Genomic DNA, 25,648 nt, shown 5'->3' on the forward strand with positions numbered 1-25,648 from the left:
AGTTCCTGAGTTGGCCCAGCGGTGATTGGAAGGAGCCTCCTGTTGACAAGTTCCGCTCCTGTCTGCCAGTTTTGAACTTCTTTGTGACTTCCAGTCCAGTGATCCATGTCTGGGGGTTGACACCGATCAGAAGGTTTCACCACAGTTACCCCTGGACACCTGACCTCCTCAGGGAGACCGAGAGAGGGGTCTTGAGGAGGGGGTACTGTCACGTCTGTGGCCGTGACCACCCTCTTACTTACCCTGTTTCTGGGAGTCAGTGGCTGTGCTGGCTTCTGCTTGTCTCTGTGTCTGTCTTAGTTTCTCTCTGGCTCTGTGTGCTGATTGCCTTACTGAACCTCACCTGTGTGGGCTTTGCCTCTTCCAAGATGGCTGCCGCTTCCTCCTCCTTGCCAGTATCCAAGATGGCTCCCGCTGTTCCTTCCTATGGGATGACTGCTTTGTGTGTCAAGCCTCTGTTTGGTTGCAAGGTGATTGCTGCACCTGTGGCTCTGGTGTTGAAGGGCTTTATTAGTGACTTGAAGACTACAGTCCTGGCCTTTGCATTGCCATTTCCTCCGCAGTGCCTTAGGTCCCGAGGTTAGTGTGCTGTTAGCACCGTTTGCTTTCCTTGTCTTTTGCTCTGTGGGTTTTCAGCCCTTCTGTGTTTATTGCTCTGTGGGTTTCCTACCCTTCTGTGTTTTTTGCTCTGTGGGTTTTCAGCCCTTCTGTGTTATTTGCTCTGTGGGTTTTCTGCCCTTCTGTGTTTATTGCTCTGTGGGTTTCCTACCCTTCTGTGTTTTTTGCTCTGTGGGTTTTCAGCCCTTCTGTGTTTATTGCTTTGTGGGTTTCCAGCCCTTCTGTGTTTATTGCTCTGTGGGTTTTCAGCCCTTCTGTGTTTATCGCTTTGTGGGTTTCCAGCCCATCTGTGTTTATTGCTCTGTGGGTTTTCTGCCCTTCTGTGTTTATCGCTTTGTGGGTTTCCAGCCCATCTGTGTTTATTGCTCTGTGGGTTTTCTGCCCTTCTGTGTTTATTGCTTGGTGGGTTTCCTGCCCTTCTGTGTTATTGCTCTGTGGGTCTCCAGCCCTTCTGTGACCATTGCTTTGAACCTGCCTACTGCCAGAACCCGGACATTCCCTGCCTGTCTGCCTTGCCATCGCCCAGGGGCCAGGGGGCACTCCTGGACCTTCATTCCGGCGGTTCCTGTAAGTCCTACCGGCTGCCAGAACCTGAGGGCTCAACCCGAGGGGGAAGGCAGTCAAGTGTAGGTGAAGCCTAGGTCCAGGGGATTCCAGTTCCGCGGGTTCCGCTCCTGTGTGTTCCAGTCCAGCGGGCCCCACTCCAGTGCGCACCCGTCCGGTGCGTTCCAGTTCCGAGTGTCCCGGTGTAGAACTCCAGTCCGGAGTTCCGGTCCTGTCTTGTCTCATCTCTACCTTGTAGGTGGTCTTGCCTGCCACTGCCGCTCCACGGTAGTGGTCCAAGGACTCACGAAACCAGTGCTCCCGGGGAAGAAGCCTGACAGTGTGCCAAGGTCCTCGTGCACGCGACATTGAGGCTACAGATCTATAATTAGATGCTTTGCTTCTACTGGCCTTTGGATTCTTTGGGATAGGTGTCAGAATTATTTTGCCATCATTTTCAGGGAATAGTCCATTTGGAGGGGCATTTTCAAAAAGGACGTCCATGTTTTGATATGGACATCCTCGCAAAACGTCCCGATGTAGGGGCAGGGAAACCCGTATTTTCAAAACAAGATGGACGTCCATCTTTTGTTTCGAAAATACCATCAGGGACATCCAAATCCTTAAATTTGGTCGTCCCTAGATTTGGTCATCCCTAGACTTGGTCATTTCTGATTTTCGGGGATAATCGAAACCAAGGACGTCAATCTCAGAAACAACCAAATGCAAGCCATTTGGTCATGGGAGGAGCTAGCATTTGTAGTGCACTGGTCCCCCTGACATGCCAGGACACCAACCGGGGACCCTAGGGGGCACTGCAGTGGACTTCATAAATTGCTCCCAGGTACATAGCTCACTTACCTTGTGTGCTGAGCCCCCCAAAACCCACAATTGTACACCACTACCATAGCCCTCACGGGTGAAGGGGGGCACCTAGATGTGGGTACAGTGGGTTTTGGAGGGCTCGCTGTTTCCTCCACAAACGTAACAGGTAAGGGGGGATGAGCCTGGGTCCGCCTGCCTGAAGTGCACTGCACCCAGTAAAACTGCTCCAGGGACCTGCATACTGCTGTCATGGACCCGAATATGACATTTGAGGCTGGCATAGAAGCTGTCAATCAATATTTGTAAAGATATTTTTTGAGGGTGGGAGGGTGTTAGTGACCACTAGGGGAGTAAGGGGAGGTCATCCCCGATTCTCTCCGGTGGTCATCTGGTCATTTTGGGCACCTTTTTGTGCCTTGGTCATAAGAAAAACACAACCAGGTAAAGTTGTCCAAGTGTTCATCAGGGACGTCCTTGTTTCTTTAGATTATGGGTCGAGGATGTCCTAGTGTTAGGCACGCCCACGTCCCGCCTTCGTTATGTCTCCGATACGCCCCCTTGAACTTTGGCCGTCCCTGCAACGGAAAGCAGTTGGGGACGTCCAAAATCGGCTTTCAATGATACCTATTTGGATGACCCTGTGAGGACGCTCATCTTCCGATTTATGTCGAAAGATGGGCGTCCTTCTCTTTCGAAAATGAGCCCACCGGTAACATAAAGGATAAGTATGATTGTAAGCAACTGATAAATAGGTTGGGAGCTAGCCTTAGAAGATAGATGGGACATGTCTAAAATACGCTGTGACGATGCATACTTGGGTCAGTATTGGTGATGGAGCCTTTTAATTTCATGTCTAATATTATTAATTTTCTCCTCAAAGTAATTTTCTAGTTGGTCTGCGGAGGGAGTACATTCATTGGTTATAGTCAGGGATTGTGTGTTAAGTAGATTATTAGCCAAAGCATAGAGCTTTCTGGTATTTAATGTGAACCCACCTACATATGTAGCATAATAGTTAGTTTACTACATTGTAGCTTCATCACATGCCCCCTAGTCCTAGTATTTTTGGAAACCGTAAACAGATGCTTCACATCTACCCGTCAATTCCACTCATTATTTTATAGACCTCTATCATATCTCCCCTCAGCCGCCTTTTCTCCAAGCTGAAGAGCCCTAGCCGCTTTAGCCTTTCCTCATAGGGAAGTCGTCCCATCCCCTTTATAATTTTTGTCACCCTTCTCTGCACCTTTTCTAATTCCACTATATTTTTTTGAGATGTGGCGACCAGAACTGAACACAATATTCGAGGTGCGGTTACAAAGGCATGGAGCGATACAAAGACATTATAACATCCTCATTTTTGTTTTCCATTCCTTTCCTAATAATACCTAACATTCTATTTGTTTTCTTAGCCGCAGCAGCACACTGAGCAGAAGGTTTCAGCGTATCATCAACGACGACACCTAGATTCCTTTCTTGGTCTGTGACTCCTAACGTGGAACCTTGCATGACGTAGCTATAATTCGGGTTCTTCTTTCCCACATTCATCACTTTGCACTTGTTCACATGAAATGTCATCTGCCATTTAGACGCCCAGTCTCCCAGTCTCGTAAGGTCCTCTTGTAATTTTTCACAATCCTCCTGCAATTTAATGACTTTCAATAACTTTGTGTCATCAGCAAATTTAATTACCTCACTAGTTACTCCCATCTCTAGATCATTTATATGTTAAAAAGCAGCGGTCCCAACACAGACCCCTGAGGAACCTCACTAACTACCCATCTCCATTGAGAATACTGACTATTTAACCCTACTCTCTCTTCGCTGTTCCTTGATTCACAGTCTTCACTTCCATCTTGCAAATTTTACCATCTTGGCTAGGAAAGGTCTTGATGACAACCCCCAAAGGCCAATTACTATGTTGTTTTCAGGTTTGACATAGTATAAGTCAGCACAAGAAAAAAAATATAAGAAAATCAATGTACTGCAGTAGGGGCTTATAGTCCATTAACCCCCCCCCCCTTTAAAATGCCATGCTAGCAGCTCACATTGTGGTAATACTGACACAGCCCAAAGTGAATGGGTTGTCGGCATTGCTGTGTGGCTTTGTAAAAGGTGGGGGGGGGGGTAGTTATGTGTAAATAAGTGAGAGATCTGCATGAAACCAAATATTTAGTTTTATTATTTTCACTTAAAAAAAAAAAAACTCTTGTCCTTGAAACATGCTCAAAACAGAAAAATCCATTTCTGTATCTAAAACAGAGGAGTGTGGTAGCCGTTTAAGTCCACTCTTATCAATAGAAATCAAACAAAATAAAACATGGAAAAGAAAATAAGATGATACCTTTTTTATTGGACCTAACTTAATACATTTCTTGATTAGCTTTCGAAGGTTGCCCTTCTTCTTCAGATCGGAAATAAGCAAATGTGCTAGCTGACAGTGTATATAAGTGAAAACATTCAAGCATTACTATGACAGTCTGACAGGGTGGGAGGATGGGGGTGGGTAGGAGGTATGCATCGGGACATCAAAGCATATCATTGATATTCTAACAGGATGGGTGTGTATAGGTGAGGGGTGGGGTGATCAACAGAGAAATACAGCTTTATGGTTTATAATGGGCTAGGAACCCCAGATCCTTGTTAAGTCCTTTCTGTTGGGTGTTAAAATATTCAATCATTCTGACTTCAAAGGTCTTACGTTCTTGTATGGTTTTAAAGTTACCTTTCAGGATTCTCACTGTGAAGTCACTGGCACAGTGTCCTGGTCCTGTAAAATGCTGACCAACAGGGGTGGGAGCCCTACTGGCACCAGTATTGTTCATGTGATGTCTATGTAAATTGAATCTTGTCTTAAGCATCTGGCCTGTTTCTCCAATATAGCATCCTTCGTTACATTTTTTACACTGAATGATATATACCACATTGGAAGATGAGCAAGTGAAAGATTCCTTTATGTTGAATATCTTTCCTTTGTGGATGTGGGGTCCTGTGAAATATTTTGGCATATGCTTTGATGTCCCCATGCATACCTCCGACCCACCCCCATCCTCCCACCCTGTCAGACTGTCATAGTAATGCTTGAATGTTTTCACTTATATACACTGTCAGCTAGCACATTTGCTTATTTCCGATCTGACGAAGAAGGGCAACCTTCGAAAGCTGATCAAGAAATGTATTATGTCCAATAAAAAAGGTATCATCTTATTTTCTTTTCCATGTTTTATTTTGTTTGATTTCCATTGTATCTAAAATGCAAGCCACCACAAAAGAGATGAAGTGAAGATGTGATTCCATGAAAGGAGAGTTTAATTTTACTTCCATTCAATTTCAATATATTCCATCTTAATAACACCAGGTTTCTCAAGGCAAATTACAACAAGAGTTAAGATGAACCCATCAAGAAACAGGATATCCTCACAGAGATTTTTGGCCATGTATTACTCTATTTTATAGAACAGTGTAGAAAAGTGAGCACAAAAGACAGAGAGTTTATTACTGCTGTTTCTGCCAGCCACAATAATTTTTAATGCTCTTTTAGTGATTTTAAATTGTATTTTATGAGAATATATATATATATATATATACACACACACACATATGGATAGCTTTCAAAATAAATAAAATAAAGTTGTAAAAAAATACATAAGCATTTGCTATTGTGTTTATATAGAAATACCTTTATTGTCATCATAAGCAAAAATAAAGGCAAATGGCAGCACTGAAAATCCACAACACAGAACTGGAAATGACAAAGCAAGCTCTGGAGCAGACAAATAACATTTTGAAAATAACCCCCCCCCCCCCCCCCCCCCCCCTTCACAGACCTGTCGAAAACTCCTCAACCTCCCCTCCCACCAAGAAGGGTTAAGAAAGCATTATAAACCTCACAAGTTTGCTATTGTTTTTTTTTTCTGACCAATATGGAAGCAAGCTCCGCCCACCACGGCCTGCAGCCCAGATAATGAGCCAGATAGGTTCATGCCGTCTTCTGTCCTCCTTGGCTACATCAGCCTTGGCACAGAGAACGTGTGGCTGCGCTGAAGGAGGGGGCTGTACTTGGACGTCTCGGAGGACTCTGGTAAGGTTCGCATTCACCCACGGGAACCCCGCAGAATTCCCGCAATCCCCGTCCCGGTGCAGCTCTTTAGACAGTTGCATTTTTTTGTCTTTTTTTTGAGAGACCTCTCGCAACAGGCCCCGCCGCGCAAACTCCAGCATCCTACCCCCCCCCCCTCTTCTGACGCAACTTCCTGCTTCCAGCAAGGCAGGCAGCAGCAGGGCACTCAGAGGGGACCGGTCACTGGAGAAGGAGAGGTGCGGGACTGGTGGTGAGCCACCTCAGGTATGATGATAGGATGGGGTTGTCGGGTCGTGTGGAAGGGGAGACATGTTGGACCAGGGAGAGGTGGCAGACAGCGGGGAGGAGAGACCGGCGTTTGAGAGCGTGACGACAGCCGAATGCTTGTGACTTGGTATCTGTAGTGTCAGTGTCTGCCTTCTTTGGCTTTCCGGTATGTTTGATAGCAGGGTTTTAGAGAGAAAAGCCAAAAACATTCTCTCCTGCCCCCCCCCCCCCCCCCCCCCACTTATTAAAATGCAGCAAACAGTTTTTATTTGTTTTGTTTTCACAGTGTACCAGCTTTAATAGCAGGGTATTTATAGGGTAGTATTTCAAAGCTGATCTTGTAGCAGCAGTAATCACGAGATTCTAGTTTTTCTTTCACTATAAAGAGGGTGGTGTGTTTATGCACTGTTCAGCTTGAGATGATGTAAAAGTCCAGATGTGATCACTTCCTGACTTTTGCCTCGCTCTGAATTTTCCAAAAGTATCATGGTCTGTTTAGCCTAGCTACTACATGAGTGCTGGGGACAGCGCTATTAATATTCATTACAACCTGTTTGTCCAGGCATCAAACAGCAAATGCTATATTTCTACAGCATCTTACAGAAACTTGAGTTATTTCCTTCAGTGATGTAGTTTATTACTACAGTAAGTTGCTTTATGATGTAGTTTGCCGCTCTGTTACCCAGAGCAGAGTAGGGCATGGTATTAGCATTAGACCTTTACAGCAAGTGCAAACAAATATCCGGTTACACTTAGGATTGCATACACTGATGCAATTAAATTACTTTGGGCACTTTCTTTTCTAAGAACTGCATTTTGGCTTTGTTAATCATTTTGGTGTATGCAATACAATATTAATTTGTCATTAAAAATAACTGTTAAGATTAGCTATGAAATATGTAGCAGGTGGTTAATACATCCCAATAAATAACAGTATATTTGTAAGTGATCACATAATATACAATTTATTGAGATGTATTAACCACCTGCTACATTTTTCATAGCTAATCTTATGTGCATGTGGGGACAGTACTATAAACTAGGTGCTAAACATGCATTAATCTTCTGTTCTATTTACTGCGCCCAATTTGTGTGCGCAGTTTACCAAGCCGATAACTAGCAATAATTGGGCACTAACAACCAATTATTGCAGTTAATTGGCTCCAGTTAGGATTTGTGTGTGCATCTTTTGAAACAGTATTCTGTAAAGATGTACTTGCAAATTTTTTGGCATGTAACTGGAAAGGGGGCATGGGCAGATCAGGGACGTTCACTAAAGATGCATGTGGTATAATAGAATTTGGGGAATCTCTGTAAGGATTTACACCAGGTTTCCGTTGGTGTAAATTCTCGCACCTAACTTTGGGTGTGGATCCCGGTGCTATTCAATAAACTCGTCCAATTCAGAGCATCATTTATAGAATAGCACTCGGTGTGCATTTTTTTTGACACCCAAATTTGGACACTGTTTACCAAACCTAGTCCTAAATGTTTGCAAGGAGGTGTACATGGGTTGGTCACAGATGGGGTTCCCACTTGCACACCTAACTTACAGATTACTATAAAAAGTGTCCCTGCGACACTTGGGTGCTAACACATACACTAGCTCTATGGCTGGGGTAAGTAATTATATCTATATGTTAGGTGTGCTAATACCCAGGTACATTAGTATTCTGTAAAGGAACAGGGGCACCTACAAGACACCCTATTTATAGAATTAATCTGTAGCACTATAGGGGCATCTGACAGTGCTAAGTTTGAATAACATAGGTGTGCAGTAAGTTTTAGGATAATGCTCTGGCAAAGATAAAGACTCAAACTACAAAATTAATGAGGAAAAGAATCAAGCAGATGCTTAATCATATCAATGGAAAAAGATTCTTTATTTTCTTATCTGCAAGCAATGAAAATAGTATAAAGGAAGGGAAAAGCCTCAAGAGGCTCACAGCTAATAGCTGAAAGAGCAGGGCTTCTTCATCATTGACAAAAAACCTCCCTGGTAAGTTTAATTACTGATTGCAAAATTTAACTCGCCAAAAGTTAAAGTAACAGCTTGAAATACTTAGCTGTATAGTCTCTTTTTGAACGGAGTTTATATTTTCTGGCCGATTGACCCTGATGCAGCTTAATGAAACGCTGGCCACCGGTCACTGTCTGATGCTGATGTAGCTGGAGGAAAGAGACTAGAGACTATACAGCTAAGTATTTCAAGCTGTTACTTTTGACAACTTTTGGTCAGTTAAATTTTGCAATCAGTAATTAAACTTACCAGGGAGGTTTTTTGCCAGTGATGAAGAAGCCCTGCTCTTTCAGCTATTAGCTGTGAGCTTCTTGAGGCTTTTCCCTCCCTTTATACTATTTTCATTGCTTTCAAATAAGAATACAAAGAATCTTTCTTCATTGCTATAGTTAAGATAAAGACTGCCATGCTCCCTTGAAGAGAGAACTCTATCTCTCTGAGGAAGGCATTTACTAGTAGTGCACACTGATGTTTTAGCATGTGTTGTTAGTAAATTACACCTATAATAGCAGTAAAAGGCTGTGGCCTAACACCTTGACTCAGCACTGAAAGCATGCGAGTGATGTGACCCTTTTGGAACTGTTCATCTTAGAATTTGCTCCAGCTTCGTAAAAGTTCTGGGACCCAAACAGCATTCTGTCAGAGAACCACTATTTCATGGTACGAGGAACAAGAATTTAATGTGGATTTTCCAGTCCCGTTGTGTATATTGTTTAAGGATTTCAGATCACTAATAAACCAGAAATGCCTGATCTGATGTTATGACTCTTCCTTATTCAGTAGTGTGCCATAGCAAGCTGGTACTTGGTGACAGACACACAGTGCCTCAATGCTTCTGGAGATACATATGTTCTGTTTTTGATCACTGTTTATAACATACAGAAATATGTTATCTAGAACAGCTTGAATCTTTTATTTCTAGTGCTTTTATATCATATGTTCTCAGGTAGTGGTATGTCTTGGTACACACAATTTATGATTTATTTTAATCAAAGGTGTATCCAGCTTTCTAATAATTGATAATGTTGTTGAATACTGATACAACAATTAAATAAAATCAGTATCATTATGGACAGAAACAACATTGCAAGGCTAAATTTTAAATTTTAATCCATAAATTCTGTATTTCTATATTGTTTTGTGTTCTCTTAGAGCCCGTTCCCAGCCAGATGTGTTCCTTTATAAACTGGCCGAGTCCCTCAAAATATTGGGTAAAAGTAAATAGTGATGCATTTATATTTAGGGGTCCTTTTATCAAACTGCGCTAGAAAGTGACTGGTGCTGCGATTAGCGCATGGGTTTGCCAATCGCTTGGGCCACTTTCTAGTGCAGCTGAAAAATGGCCACGGTTTGGGGGGTATTTTTAATGGCCACGGACTAATTTCCCCATTAGTGTGTGGCTATTACCGCCGGGAGCCCTTACTTTCACCTAGTTAGGAGGTGGTTAGGGCTCCTGCGGTAATATGCTCGATCTACCCAATTAGTGCAGGAGTTTCTATTCTGAACTTTTTTTTTTTACCACAGGAGTAGCATGCGCTGCTGGCCAAACTACCATGGGACACCTCAGTGCGTTCCACAGTAGTGCCTTTTTACCACACGGTAAGCCTACCGTGTGTTAGCAAAAGGGCCTCTTAGTTTGCAACTAGGCCTACCAGTTCATTCTGTTGAAGCCACTTTTTGATGTTTAGTGTAGAACAAGTATAATAAAAGTACTGATCCTGCATTAACAAAATTGTTTGTGGTTGTTTTGTTTTTTTAACTAGTTAAAAATAGGTTCTTGGTAGTGGCAAATTTTCTACTGTTTGAGTGAATTTTTTCATAAGAATTTAAATCTGTGCTTAACATCAAGTTGCTTATATAATCAGCAATCTTCAGTGAAGATAGAAGATGACAAATAACGAGACATCAAGGGACACACCTGTTGCACAAATCAGTCGCCAGATTTCAGCTTCCGAATTCTCTTGTCACTGCTGTTATGATATTCTGGTGAACCCTACAACCTTGAACTGTGGGCATAGTTTTTGTAGACACTGCTTGGCTTTATGGTGGCAATCCTCAAAGAAGACAGAATGCCCAGAGTGTAGAGAAAAATGGGAGGGATTCCCGAAAGTCAACATTCTTCTTCGGTAAGTTTTCTTATGACTGTTTGAGACTTAATCTGGTAATGCACAATACTTTTATTTCACATGAGATTTGCTGTTTCACTACTTTTTTTTTCTGAAATATTGACGTATTTTGAAATTGCCAGTAAATTTGGTAAGAAATTGGTGGCAATTGTGGAACAAATTATCAGATCCTAAACTGAAGACTTTGTCTTGTTTGTGTTAAGTGAACTTAAATGCACATCCTTGCTGTATAAGAATGGAGAGAATAGCCTGAGGATTTTATCCTGATTTCACCGCAGGAGAATAGAATATATTTCTGAATGTGGCACATTGTTCAACTTTTTTTCCATGGTGACTAGGAAATGAAGACATTCCTTTTGGTCCAATTTCTTAAGTACAGATCTGGTCGAGCTATTTAATAGGGTATGAGAAAATTCCAGACAGCAACTAAAACTGTTTCTTGCTTACATAGCTGCTCCTGTATGTCTTGTATATTAAGAGGGACATTAAACTTCACTGCTTTTCACGGTTTTGACCTGGGCAGCTCATAGACAAATTTAGTTTCTCATCATCTTTCTTGGCCACCTACAGTGGGGGAAATAAGTATTTGATCCCTTGCTGATTTTGTAAGTTTGCCCACTGACAAAGACATGAGCAGCCCATAATTGAAGGGTAGGTTATTGGTAACAGTGAGAGATAGCACATCACAAATTAAATCCGGAAAATCACATTTTGGAAAGTATATGAATTTATTTGCATTCTGCAGAGGGAAATAAGTATTTGATCCCTCTGGCAAACAAGACCTATACTTGGTGGCAAAACCCTTGTTGGCAAGCACAGCGGTCAGACGTCTTCTGTAGTTGATGATGAGGTTTGCACACATGTCAGGAGGAATTTTGGTCCACTCCTCTTTGCAGATCATCTCTAAATCATTAAGAGTTCTGGGCTGTCGCTTGGCAACTCGCAGCTTCAGCTCCCTCCATAAGTTTTCAATGGGATTAAGGTCTGGTGACTGGCTAGGCCACTCCATGACCCTAATGTGCTTCTTCCTGAGCCACTCCTTTGTTGCCTTGGCTGTATGTTTTGGGTCATTGTCATGCTGGAAGACCCAGCCACGACCCATTTTTAAGGCCCTGGCGGAGGGAAGGAGGTTGTCACTCAGAATTGTACGGTACATGGCCCCATCCATTCTCCCATTGATGCGGTGAAGTAGTCCTGTGCCCTTAGCAGAGAAACACCCCCAAAACATAACATTTCCACCTCCATGCTTGACAGTGGGGACGGTGTTCTTTGGGTCATAGGCAGCATTTCTCTTCCTCCAAACACGGCGAGTTGAGTTCATGCCAAAGAGCTCAATTTTTGTCTCATCTGACCACAGCACCTTCTCCCAATCACTCTCGGCATCATCCAGGTGTTCACTGGCAAACTTCAGACGGGCCGTCACATGTGCCTTCCGGAGCAGGGGGACCTTGCGGGCACTGCAGGATTGCAATCCGTTATGTCGTAATGTGTTACCAATGGTTTTCGTGGTGACAGTGGTCCCAGCTGCCTTGAGATCATTGACAAGTTCCCCCCTTGTAGTTGTAGGCTGATTTCTAACCTTCCTCATGATCAAGGATACCCCACGAGGTGAGATTTTGCGTGGAGCCCCAGATCTTTGTCGATTGACAGTCATTTTGTACTTCTTCCATTTTCTTACTATGGCACCAACAGTTGTCTCCTTCTCGCCCAGCGTCTTACTGATGGTTTTGTAGCCCATTCCAGCCTTGTGCAGGTGTATGATCTTGTCCCTGACATCCTTAGACAGCTCCTTGCTCTTGGCCATTTTGTAGAGGTTAGAGTCTGACTGATTCACTGAGTCTGTGGACAGGTGTCTTTCATACAGGTGACCATTGCCGACAGCTGTCTGTCATGCAGGTAACGAGTTGATTTGGAGCATCTACCTGGTCTGTAGGGGCCAGATCTCTTACTGGTTGGTGGGGGATCAAATACTTATTTCCCTCTGCAGAATGCAAATAAATTCATATACTTTCCACAATGTGATTTTCCGGATTTAATTTGTGATGTGCTATCTCTCACTGTTACCAATAACCTACCCTTCAATTATGGGCTGCTCATGTCTTTGTCAGTGGGCAAACTTACAAAATCAGCAAGGGATCAAATACTTATTTCCCCCACTGTATGTGTGCATAATTTTTATTGCAGTAAGTAGTGTACATGTTCCTTTTCCTGATGATTTTTTTAAAGCATTTTGTTCTCTAGAACTGCCTCAGGATAATGTGCTGTACAAATTGTATAAATCAATATACAAATACCTGAGTGTTTCTGACAGAGTGGTTTGGACAGACAAGGGAATAGCTGGTATTCTTTTTAATCTGTTCCTATTCTGCTCTTTTTGATTTTTTTTCTTTGCTTTTAATCTTCTTTGACTATATATATATATATATATATATATATATATATATATATATATATATAATTTTTTTTTTTTAATGTGCTGTTCCTTAGCGTCCCTCCGGACCGGCCCAGAATGTGACTGATGGGTTGTGCACGCCTTCCAGCAGGTGGAGACTGAGAAAAAAACTGTGACTCTAGCCAGCCAATAAGAGCCCTTGCCAGTTAGAGAAAGATCCAGTAATCTCAGTCTCCAGCAGGTGGAAGGTGGTGAGTCCTTCAGTCTCATTCCTTTTTGTCTATTCTTTCTTGTTAATTCTTATTAATGTTATTTCTGTGCATCTTAAAAAAAAAAAAAAAAAAAAAAAAACCTGCTTGGTAGGGGCTGAGGTCCGTGGGGGCCTCTGTTTGCCCCGGGGGTGCCACACTCGGGTAGTCGAGTCCCTCCCCCCTGTTCCTCCCTGAAGTAAAAGCATTCTTTGCTAAATTCTGATGCTTTCCATAGCAGACTGTTGTCAGGAACAGTCTGACTGAAGTAAAAGCATAATTTTTTTTTTTAATGTGCTGTTGTTTGTTTGTGACCTGCATGCTATCCTGCTCAGCAGTTTCTGCTTTATCATATCACTAATGTATTTTGTGCATCATTAATTTAATCTGAACATTTATTTTTTCACTGGTACCCCTTCATATTTACAATGTGTATACATGACTATTTGAAGTGAGCTTCATAGTTTTTAGAAAAGTTAACTTTCAAAAGATGATCCATTCTGCAGCTGTGTTGATTTCATAAGGCAGAGTTCCCCAAAGCACAGAGTACCATGTATAATTTGAAATTGCAAAAAGGGTCAAAGTAGGAGAGGTTCCCGGAGTTTGCCAGCTGGGAGGGGAATCGGGAGACGGATGCATCCATTTTCTTTTGATGATTTGAAATGCTGGGAAAGGTGGAAGACATGGAACAGAGTTTCCAGGGTTATGGCAGAATACTAATAGTAATATTTCTAGATTCCTTTGCAACTGTGTCCTGTCTCTTGAAGCCTTTCCCAATGCCTTTCTTTTATAGTTGGCCTCTTAGAAGCAGGGATGCTTATATTAATGATAAACTGCACCTCCCCTGCCCTTTTTACTCTAATCTCTCACCTCTTTCCCTCACCCCAAGTAGCAATGTGTGTATATTCATGGCTAAAGCAATCAAACATCAAATATACTCCGAGAACTATAAATGATAGAAATAACAAGTAGTAGGTAGATGGAGAATTGTAATCTTTTGAACTGGACTGGCAGATCTTTAGGTATCATTATTGTTCTTGGTATTAATAGCTATTCCCTTTTTGCATGATAGAAACAGAGAAAAATGTAGGCAGATAAAAGACCATCCTGCTTATAATCGAACGAGAAAAACGCCCAAGTTCCGACCTAAATCGGGAGATGGACATTTATCTCACAAAAACGAATAACGCGGTATAATCGAAAGCCGAACTTGGACGTTTTCAACTGCACTCCAGCGCGGAAGCGTACAAAGTTGACGGGGGCATGTCGGAGGCGTGGTGAAGGCAGGACTGGAGCATGGTTATCACCCGAACAGAGATGGGCGCCTTTTGCCGATAATGGAAAAAAAAGTATGCGTTTGTAGCTAGAATTTAGGGCACTTTTCCTGGACCCTGTTTTTTCACGAATAAGGCCCCAAAAAGTGCCCTAAATGACCGGATTACCACCAGAGGGAATCGGGATGACCTCCCCTGACTCCCCCAGTGGTCACTAACCCCCTCCCACCACAAAAAATGATGTTTCACAACTTTTTTATTTTCACCCTCAAATGTCATACCCACCTCCCTGGCAGTAGTATGCAGGTCCCTGGAGCAGTTGTTAGGGGTGCAGTGGACTTCAGGCAGGTGGACCCAGGCCCATCCCCCCCCCCACACCTGTTACAATTGTGCTGCTTAATGCTTAGCCGTCCAACCCCCCCAAACCCACTGTACCCAAATGTACTGTGAAGGGCTATAGTAATGGTGTAGACTTGTGGGCCGTGGGTTTTGAGGGGGATTTGGGGGGCTCAACACACAAGGGAAGGGTGCTATGCACCTGGGAGCTCTTTTACCTTTTTTTTTATTTTTGTAAAAGTGCCCCCTAGGGTGCCCAGTTGGTGTCCTGGCATGTGAGGGGGACCAGTGCACTACGACTCCTGGCCCCTCCCAAGAATAAATGCCTTGGATTTATTCGTTTTTGAGCTGGGCGCTTTCATTTTCCATTATCACTGAAAAACAAAAACGCCCAGCTCACAAATTGTCGAATAAAACATGGACGTCTATTTTTTTCAAAAATACGGTTCGGTCCGCCCCTTCACGGACCCGTTCTCGGAGATAAACGCCCATGGAGATAGACGTTTTCGTTCGATTATGCCCCTCCATATGATCTATCCAGCCTACCCATCCATGCCATCTATTCTCCCTATCACTCTCCCCTGTCACTCCCTTAAAGATCCTATGTACTTGTCCCAAGCTCTCTTAAATTCAGATACTGTTTTCATCACCAGAGTCTTATACAAGGGCACTATCACCTCTTTGTTCCTGCTGGTTATTCTTCCTTATGTACCCAAGCATCCTTCTGGCTATGCCTGTCGCTTTTTCCACCAGTTTAGTTATCAGACACAATCACCCCCAAGTCCCGCTCTTCCTTTGTACACAGAAGTACTTCACCCTCTATATTGTACCGTTCCCTCGGATTCTTGTAGTCCAAGTGCATGACCCCGCGTATTTTAGCATTAAACCTCAGTTGCCAAATATGGACCATTCCTCAAGTTTCACTAGGTCCTTCCTCATGTCATCCACACCTTCCAGGATGTCCACCCTGTTCAGAGTTTGGTATCATCCGCAAAGAGTCAAACCTTATCAGACATCCCTTCCGCAATATCAGTCACAAAGAAGTTAAAAAGAGCCGGCCCAAGGATCAATCCCTGTGGCACTCCACTGATAACATCCCTATCTTCAGAACAAGCTCCATTTACCACTGTTTCCTTCTGTTCAACCAATTTTTAACCTAGTCAGTTAAAATCGCTTATCAGTAGTACTTCCCCTTTCCTAGCTATTGATTAAGTCTATGTCCGTTTCCTCTGACTGTGAAGATGACCTATGTATTACTCCCTCTTTCCAGTTTAACCCACAGTGCTTTCTTCCGTACCCCTGCAGTTCTGTCACTTTAATATTATTCTTAGCATATAATGCCACTCTTCCACCGTCTCCTTGACCACCACTAAATTCAAGTCTGCTTCTGTCATTGAAGCCTCTAGATCTAGAAGTTTGTTTCCCATACTGCGGACATTGGTATACAAGGCTATCCAGATGTTGCTCTTTTTTTTTCCTCTTCCATAAGGGCATTCAATGTCCTACCTTCCTGAGGGTTATTTATGGCTTTTTTTATTTTTTTTACCCATCCCCAGCAAGTTTAGTTTAAAGTCCTCTTAAGTACGTTTGCCAGTCTGTTGTTGAAGACACTCTGTCCCTTCCTTGATAGACTGACTCCACCACCGCTCAGGAAACCAAAACGCTCACATAGGCACCATCCACGCAACCACACATTTAGCTCCAGAATACGAGCTTCTCTCATTTGGCCTTTACCTTTAACAAGGAGGATCTATGAGAACATCTTCACCCTGTGACCCAAATCCATTAAGTCTTGTTTGATATATTCAGTAGGATACCTAGCAGTATCATTCATGCCAACATGGATGAGCAGCATAGGAGAGTGGTCTGTAGGCTTGATGAGTCTAGGCAATCTTTCTGCAACGTCACGAATCTTGGCACAATGTGCATACATTTATCACATGAAACCAGAATCTTGCCTTGGTCCGTGCATTCAGTCTGGACAGAGGCAGAAGCTGTAATGAGAGCTGCAACTTCTTTGCCATACTTCAAGTGTAGTTATTGTTGTACTTGTGGATAAAGGATATGAAAAATAGCCTATTTAAAGTACTATGCCTATTTTTTCCCCACACCTGTTCTATAGGATATAGGAAGCAGGGAGTTTTAGTGTAAGATCTAAGAACTTGTTCAGATTTACTCTGTGGGTATTGATGGGATATTCATTGATTTAGGTTTTCCCTTTCAGAGTATAGAATTTTTTTTTCCTCCCCTGATTTAGTGTTTTGTTGTAGGCCTAATTTGAGTGATAATCTAGAGACCCAGGATAACCTGATCTCTATCTATGGGTAACAGTTAATTGACAATGATTTCCTTATTATCTTTCCAAAACTGCTACTGCTAACAGTGCTATTAGGGCCAGCTCTCTATAGTGGATATATAAAAAGTCCTATCGCATTATAAACCATAACATTTCAGTGTTTTCTTACCTTCTGATCACCCATTCACAGCTGTCTTGTGCTTTCAGGAATTCAGTTGAGGCTTTGTTTCCTGATGCCATTCAGAAGAGGAAAGATGATATTCAAGGAGACAATGATATAACTCAAAGTCTGCTGGCCTTTCAGAAATATGGCAACAGTCTGACCCAGGTTTCTCCAAGCGCAGGAGGAGCTAATCAGCAGCAAGTCGGAGGATTTTTCTCTGGAGTTTTGTCCGCTTTGACTGGCGTGGCAGTAAGTTTATTACAAGATAATTACCTAATCGGCCTAAGCTGTATGACTTGGGCTGTTTTTAACTCCTAACCCTTATTCACTTGTTCAGAACCCTTATTTTATCATCCTCATTTTAATATTCCCTTATCTCTTGTTTGTCCTGTTTGTCTGTCCTAATTAGATTGTAAGCTCTGTCGGGCAGGGACTGTCTCTTCATGTCCAAGTGTACAGCGCTGCGTACGTCTAGTAGTGCTTTAGAAATGATAAGTAGTAGTAGTATTTATACTTGGGAGGAATTGGCCAAGTTGTCGCTGTACAGAATACATTTTAAGGGGAAGTCAAATCTATAGTAAATCTGTATTGGCTCTCCAATGCATTCTAACAAGGGGAGACTTTCTCAGAAAATGTTGCATTTTAAGGACACAATTAAAAAAAAACAAACTGGTGGGAGGCGGGGCTGGTGGTTGGGAGGCGGGGAATAGTGCTGGGCAGACTTATACGGTCTGTGCCAGAGCCGGTGGTGGGAGGCGGGGCTGGTGGTTGGGAGGAGGGGATAGTGCTGGGCAGACTTATACGGTCTGTGCCCTGAAAAAGACAGGTACAAATCAAGGTAAGGTATACACAAAAAATGGCACATGTGAGTTTATCTTGGGCAGACTGGATGGACCGTGCAGGTCTTTTTCTGCCGTCATCTACTATGTTACTATGAATTAAAAAAAAAAAACCAGTGGGGTGAAGTAAAGCAGATCCATAAAGTAGCAAGTTGTTAACTGTTCTTAATTAACTAGGTGCTTAAATAGAATATCTATGGAACCGCACACACAAAATTAAAGACTTTCTGAAGCCGCCTGCTTCCCCTTCTCTCCCCAGGTTTGGATCTTAAATGTTCAAAGCCCTCAAGTTGTCATTTCCTTCTGTGTACTTTTATCCCTTTTAGTCAGTCAAGAACTTGTGCTTCATGATCTTTTAAATTCCTTTAATTGTTGTATTTGTATGCTTAAGGAACCAGTCGATGCATATATTGTTGAAAATAATTATGTTTGCTTATGTATTGCCTCAGTCACCTTTATAGGCAGATTTCACAATTACCGTATTCTCTCTAATAGCCTGGACTACTTATTAGAAACACAGGGTTTTCTAAAGTCTAGGTGGGCTATTATTGGAGGCACTTCAATTTTTCAGGAAGCCTGAAATTAGCAACACAAGACAAACACAGCCTACAATCTGCTGAAGTGTTAAGTTTTTTTTAAATTATTGAAATAAGTGATTTGAAACAATACCTTGTTGTTTATTATAGTCTAACCATTTTTTTTTTAATTATTGAAGCTAAATAACTGGAGAAAAGGGATTGAGGCAGAGATCAGACAGATTCATTTGTATTTGGGTTTGCTATGTGAACACAGACTGTTACTGTAGAGATGGAGCAGTCTCTGAAGCTTGTAAAATTGCTGGGCTGTCTCTGACAAAGCACTTGAGTTGTATTAACATTAAATTTGCATCACTTGAAGCAGGAACAACTAAGAAATGGCATGTTTGTATTGTTATCCTGACTGGATTTCTGCTGTGTGTGAGGGGGATTCCCCCCCTGAAAGAGGAGGGGGATTTTTTGTGCTTCAGGGAAGCTTTAGAGGGTGGCTTCACAGTAGCATTACTGACAGTAGGGTCAGTGTAGCTTTGTTTACTTACAGCTGGCTGAGCAGATTTTGAAGAACAGTTCTTCTTTTTTCCTTTTTTTTACCTGCACTGTGTTTTGCTCATGAAATCGCTACTATCCTGTGGTTGTGCCAGGCGGAAGTTGAGTAGGATCAGAGTTGGTGGTGGGAGTAGAGCCACAGTCTCAATTCTGCACGCTTTGAATTCCAGACACCCTCCCCTCTCCCGGCCACTAAGAGAAAGATTGTAGATTGCTAAGCAACTGTAATATTTGTTTTAAACTTTACTGTAGTCTCCTGTGCTTAGGGTTGAGGGGCAAGGAGTGAAGGACTGAAGAGGAAGCAGTCAGCAAAGAACCCCCCCCCCCCCCCGCCCCCAAATCTCAGGTGCTGTGAGGAGAGCTACTTGACATGGCCGCTACTTTAGTTCTCTACCCGCCCACAATGACCGAAAGTTTCTTACCTCTTCTCAAGGTTATGGCTGGGGATGGATGATTATTGGGGGAATAAAAATTTGGATGTTAGACCAAATTAAAGGGTTTTCCGGCCCTGAAGTGGTGAAGGAGTGGCAGTTATTTAGAGAGAATATGGTACATTTAGAATATTTCTATCAATTGCTTTGATCTTGAGCTGTTTTTTTTTTTTACTTTAAAAGGATAAAACACTGAATCAGTCTTTCTTAAATCTTTAGCGAAATCAAATGTTTTAGGCTAGTCTCTCGAGTAAATGTTCTCCAACTAGTATGATTTCAGTACTAAGAACCTGTGAATTACAAGAAGGTAAGGTAAAGTTCTTAATCCGTTTCTCCTGCACAGAAGAGAGATGCATGTCTATAAAAGCTGAATCAAATAATTTCTGTTTTGGAAAGATCAGTATTTGCAGTTAGTGGTTTCAGTTGGAGCCCTAAAACTTTAATCAATCATGGTACCTAGATTTAGTATTATTTTAACTGTAAACAAAACTTTGCAGTTTTCCACTTAAAATTTCACTTGCCATCTAAATGTCTAGTCTCTTGGTCCTGCAATTCCTCACAGTCCACTTGTGATTTATCAACCTTGAATAATTTTGTGTCATCTGTAAATTTGATGTTTATAACAGATTAGTAAGGTAGGATTTCCGTTTGCTGAATTTGGAGAAAATTGATGACCCATTTTCAATTAATTGTGTTTTGGCTTTCAGGTAGTTCTACTTGTGTATCACTGGAGCAGTAGGGAGTCTGAACATGACCTTCTTGTGCACAAACCAGTTGCGAAATGGACTGCAGAAGAGGTGGTTCTGTGGTTAGAACAGCTGGGTCCTTGGGCTTCCCACTATAAAAACAGTTTTTTGTTAGAAAGAGTTAATGGAAGGTGAGAAATTTAAATGTTTTAAAACGTTTAATAGATGTTCCACATGGATGCCCTGACGTATGCTTTAAAAATTTAATTTTTGTCCTCAGTCTTGCCAGTGAGCTTGTGAAGGATCCAGCTTGAAAGAGGACAGTTGTGAAGTCAGATTGTGAGCGCTACAGTGTATGAGAAATGTTGGTGAATGCTTTCAACTAGAAAATTTAATACTAAATGTTTCCCAGCCGTTTACATAGGATTATATAACGAAAATACCAAAATTTAACTGCCTTGAGTTATTACATAGTAACTAATGGCAGATAAAGACTTGGAACAGTCCATCCAGTCTGCCCAACAGTCACATTCTTTATCAATTCAAGATTAACTCAACAATGAAGATGAGATTATATACTTGATCATGGTCTGTCTTTGGTGTTTCTGAGACATAGATCATAGAAGTCTACCCGGCTCTGTCCTTATGTTCCAACTACTGGAGTTGCTGTCAAAGCCCACTCCAGCCTATCCGAATCTGTCATGTCATTTGCAGGACACAGACCGTAATGGTCTGCTTGGCACTATCCTTGTGTTTCAAATTACTGGAGTCTCCATCGAAGCCCTCTCCAGCCCACCCTAAACTGGATTGCTGTATGGTGGATATTGCCCGTACAAGCCAGCCCAGCATCAACACCTTTCTTCTGCTGCTTACACCTCTCTCTATACAGCCTATCATCCTTCTGGCTATGGCCACCACCTTGTTACACTGTTTCGTTGCCTTCAGATCCTCAGATACTATCTTCCCATGGTCCCTCTTCCTGTCTATGCATATCAACCTCACACCACTTAGCACATACAGCGCCCTTGGATTTCTACTCCCTTAAGTGCATCACTCTGCTCTTCTTTGCATTGAATTTTAATTGCCAAACATTAGACCTTTTCTTCTAACTTCTGCAGATCCTGTTTCATGTTTTCTGCTCCATGTGGGGTGTCCACTCTGTTACAAATCTTGGTATCATCTGCAAAAAGGTAAATCTTACTTTCTAACCCTTCAGTTCTATCACTCAGAAATATATTGAACAGAATTGGCCCCAGCAGCAATCCTTGAGGCACTCCACTACTCACCTTTCCTTCCTCCGATTGAATTCCTTTAACCACCACCCTCTGGCATCTATCTGTCAACCAGTTCCTAATCCAGTTCATCACTTTGGATCCTAACTTCAGCCTGTCAAAGTTTATTCAAGAGCCTCCTGTGAGGAGCTGTGTCAAAGGCTTTGCTGAAATCTAAGTAAATTAAATCTAGCACATATCCTCAATCCAATTCTCTGGTCACCCAGTCAAAGAATTCAGTCAGATTTGTTTGACACGATTTCCTTTGATAAAAACCATGTTGTCTCAGATATTGTAACCTATTCGATTCCAGGAAATTCACTATCTTTTCCTTCAGCATCGCTTCCATTACTTTTCCATTAACCAAAGTGAGGGTTATTGACCTGTAGTTTCTAGCTTCTTCTCTGTCACCACTTTTGTGAAGAGGGACTGCATCCGCTCTTTTCCAATCCCATAGAACCTCTCCTGTTTCCAAGGAGTTATTGAACAAATCTTTAAGAGGACCCGCCAGAACCTCTCTGAGCTCCCTCAATATCCTGGAGTGGATCCTGTCCGGTCCCATTCCTTTGTCCACCTTCAGATTTTCAAGTTGTTCATAAACACTTTCTTCTGTGAACGGTGCTATATCTACTCCATTCTCATTTACCTTTGGCAGTCAATCATGGTCCTTCTCCAGGATTTTTTTTTCCCTGAACACCGAACAGAAGTGCTTTTTCCTCATCATTCTCCACATAGTGGTTCACAGCATCTTTCAGTCTCACAATTCCATTTTTAGTCTTCCTCCTTTCACTAATATGCCTGAAATAACCCTTGTCTCCCCTCCTTACATTTCTAGCGTTAGTTCTTCCACTTGCGCTTTTGCCAGACATGTATCTCTCTTGGCTTCTTTCAGTTTCATCTGATATTCCTCTCTGTGTTCCTCTTCTTGAGTTATTCTGTATTTCATGAACACTAACTATTTTACTTTTATTTTCTCAGCCGCTTGCTGAGAAAGAGGCATTAGCTAATTCAAAAATAATTAGGAAAAGCACACGCAATACATTCTTTTCTCAGAAGATTTCACTCTAGCCAGTTAGACACACAGTTGAAGTTGAGGAATAGACTTAGTAGGTAGAGCAGTGGGCTTTAAATCTGAGTTTTCCTACTTCTGATCCCACTGGTGCTCCATGTGACTGAGCAAATCGCTTCACCCTCCATTGCTCAGGTACAAAACTTGCATTACCTACGCCTACTCTACCTATTTGTGACTCAGATTTGGAAAGATAAGTAAATCTGAAATTCAAATCCATATTGTAGATGAGTCCAGTAGACAGGAAGGATTGACTTGGCACTGTATAGAGGGACATTCAGTCTTCGAGAGCCATATCTCAGGTTTTCAGGATAGAGAGAATCCACAGAGGAGGAGAACTCAATAGATCCCACGAGGCGTAAAGTGAAAAAAAAAAAAAGATGGGAATACAAGCCAGGCTATCCAAAGATTGGAACCAAAATGGTCTTGAAAAAGACCGTTATGCAAATGATCTGTCTGTCGCAGCAATCTCTGCAGTAGCTACTTCAGAGATTGCTCCGATAGACAGATCATTTGCATAACGGTCTTTTTCAATGTTGCGTCCGCGGCTCCCCCCGGCACTTCCGCCGTGGAGGGCGGGAGCCGGTGTCCACCGCGGCATGGGGCGGCGATTTGGAAGCAGCGGCGGGGAGCCGAGGCCCGCCGCTCAACTCGGGGCTGAGGTCGGAGGCCGGCGATTGCGGCCGTCGGTCTCTCGGTCGCCAGCTGTGGGGGCAGGGTTGGCGCTGCAGGGGAAGGCGGTGCCCGGGCACGATGGCCGGCGTCCTCGTCTCTCCCGGGCGTGGGGGTCTGGAGCTCCGCCTCTGAGGTGCTGGATTGGGCGGACAGAGCCAATCAGAAGGGCTCTGTCAAACACCAGACTCGGGTTGGTCGGCAATACCTGCGGGGGTGGGGCGACTGATCCTGAGCAGTACTTAAGGTAGAAGACTGTGTTGAACTTTGCTTCAGGTTCTGTTCCCGAGGCCTGTTTCCTGTGGCTCCTGTGTTTCTCTGCGTTCCTTGTTCTTCTGGTTTTGACCCTTGGACTGTTCCTGGTATTCCCTGCTCGCTGCCTGCCTCGACCTCTTGCCGGATCTTGTCTGCTGCCAGCTCTGACCTTTGCCTGTTTTCGGATGTTCTCTTTCTGCAGCTGCCCTCTGCTCTCCTGGTCCCTGTCCCCACCGCTTGGCACCCCGCGGTTCCTGAAGTCCCGTTGACTGCCTGCAGCTGGGGGCTCAACCCTTGGTGAATGGCGGTCGCCGCGGGTGAAGACTTGGGGTTGCATGGCTGTTCCTTAAGGTCCCTCGGGGCCTTACGGGACCTAAGGGCTCACCATCCTTACACACGAGACATTCAAGACCATTTTTAAGGTTCTGTCTACAGACCTTTTACCTTTGGAATCTTTCATTCGTGATTTGAGATTACCTTATTATATCAGTTGATGTTCTTAATTCATTGTTGACCTTGATCACAAGACTCCTGATATAGGCCTATCCGGCCGAAACACAACGTTGTGTCGAGTCACTTTTAATGTGTGATTGTTTTATTATCATTTGTTTGAAAACTATTAAACACTGATTATTTTAACTACATTTTGGATCCAATCTTGATAGCCTGGCTTGTATTCCCACCTTCTTTATTTTTCAGGATATCCAGAAAGAATATGCATGAGGGAGGTTTGCATACAATTGAGGTAGTAAATGCAAATATATTCTGATATCCCACTTTTTTTTGCCCTCACAGACTTGAAGGTTTCCTAGTTCTGACATAGAGATTCCAGCAGCATTCACACTCCTTTTAAAAAAAAAAAAAAAAAACAACAACAAAAAAAAAACAGGGCAAAATAAAAATTTATACAAAATAACCAGGACTTCAAGACAGATTTTTTTTTTTTTGTAATGCCAGTAGTGGTTCTGCCACTCCCTATGCTACTGGCTGGCATTTGTTCCTGATGGCACTATCGCAAGGTACTATGAATATGCTGGTTTTAAGTGTAGTTCGGCTTCTGTTTTCTAAAATGTTCTGTAGTTTTATGCAGAACGGGGTGGAGGGAGCATTTATAAAATAGGGACTCTTGGTGCTTTATGGTGGCTCAGCAGATTTCCGTTAGTTGTATGGTGTTCTGAGCACGTTTTAACTGATGTGATGAGCATTCTGTCTTTTGCAGGCTTCTTTTAACTCTGGCAGAAGAAGAATTTTCAAAAGATCCTTATAACATAGAGAACAATAGCCACCGAAAGGCCATTATAATGGAGCTGGAACGTGTGAAAATGCTGGGAGTTAAACCTCCTCAGAATCTGTGGGAATACAAGGTACTTAACATAGTTAGCAAATGCTGTCAGCTGGAAACTTGTTCAGTGTCTTGTTTGTTTAAAATTGCCAAGAATGTGTGCTGTGCACAAGTTGTTATAATTTGCAACTTTGGCATTAATACTTTAGCATTTGATTAACTAGGCCTTGGCAAATTTTCTTTGCATTTAGGAGCCAACTGTCAAGAGCTTTTTTAGCCTCCCAATTTTCCCCACAGAAGTTGAATATAGGAGGTGGGGACAACATTGGATTCCATTTGAGGTCTGCCTCTGCTGTCTTAGGTCCCGTGATTTATTAAGACTTCTTCTCCTCCTTTCTAAGGGGCTGATATAATAAACTGTGTTATCATTGAAAGTGGAATTTTACTGTGGATTGTCCAATGCTAAATTTACACCCAGTGTATTAAGAGTTTTAGCCTGGAACGATCAGTAGTAAAATCACTGTACTAAAGGGTAATGGCCAGTTTGCAGAAAAAAACATACTAAGCTTTGTTCGTTTTTTAATTTCAAAAGAGAGAAAATACATAGTAACATAGTAGATGACAGCAGAAAAAGACCTGCACGGTCCATCCAGTCTGCCCAACAAGATAACTCATATTTGCTGCTTTTTCTGTATACCCTACTTTGATTTGTACCTATGCTCTTCAGGGCACAGACCGTATAAGTCTGTCCTGCCTCCCAACCACCGGCTCTGGCACAGACCGTATAAGTCTGCCCCGCCTCCCGATCTTGACTAAGCTCCTGAGGATCCATTCCTTCGGCACAGGATTCCTTTATGCTTATCCCACGCATG

At 42.7% G+C, this 25,648-nt stretch overlaps 1 protein-coding gene across 4 annotated transcripts in view; it reads left to right on the forward strand.

Annotated features, from left to right (window-relative positions):
- The first annotated feature begins 5,878 nt into the window (after window positions 1-5,878).
- The window catches only part of BFAR (bifunctional apoptosis regulator), a 35,374-nt gene continuing 15,604 nt past the window's right edge, over window positions 5,879-25,648 (forward strand). Inside the window, exons 1-5 of one of the 4 annotated variants that reach the window (XM_030211889.1) lie at window positions 5,879-6,067; window positions 10,220-10,480; window positions 17,234-17,438; window positions 20,249-20,418; window positions 24,714-24,858. In XM_030211889.1, the coding sequence (XP_030067749.1) occupies window positions 10,242-10,480; window positions 17,234-17,438; window positions 20,249-20,418; window positions 24,714-24,858 (759 nt within the window). In that variant the 5' untranslated portion in view covers window positions 5,879-6,067; window positions 10,220-10,241. The other 3 variants (XM_030211891.1, XM_030211890.1, XM_030211888.1) reach the window with 3 other exon arrangements.

The sequence above is a fragment of the Microcaecilia unicolor genome, chromosome 8, assembly GCF_901765095.1.
Source record: "Microcaecilia unicolor chromosome 8, aMicUni1.1, whole genome shotgun sequence".
Taxonomy (NCBI): domain Eukaryota; kingdom Metazoa; phylum Chordata; class Amphibia; order Gymnophiona; family Siphonopidae; genus Microcaecilia; species Microcaecilia unicolor.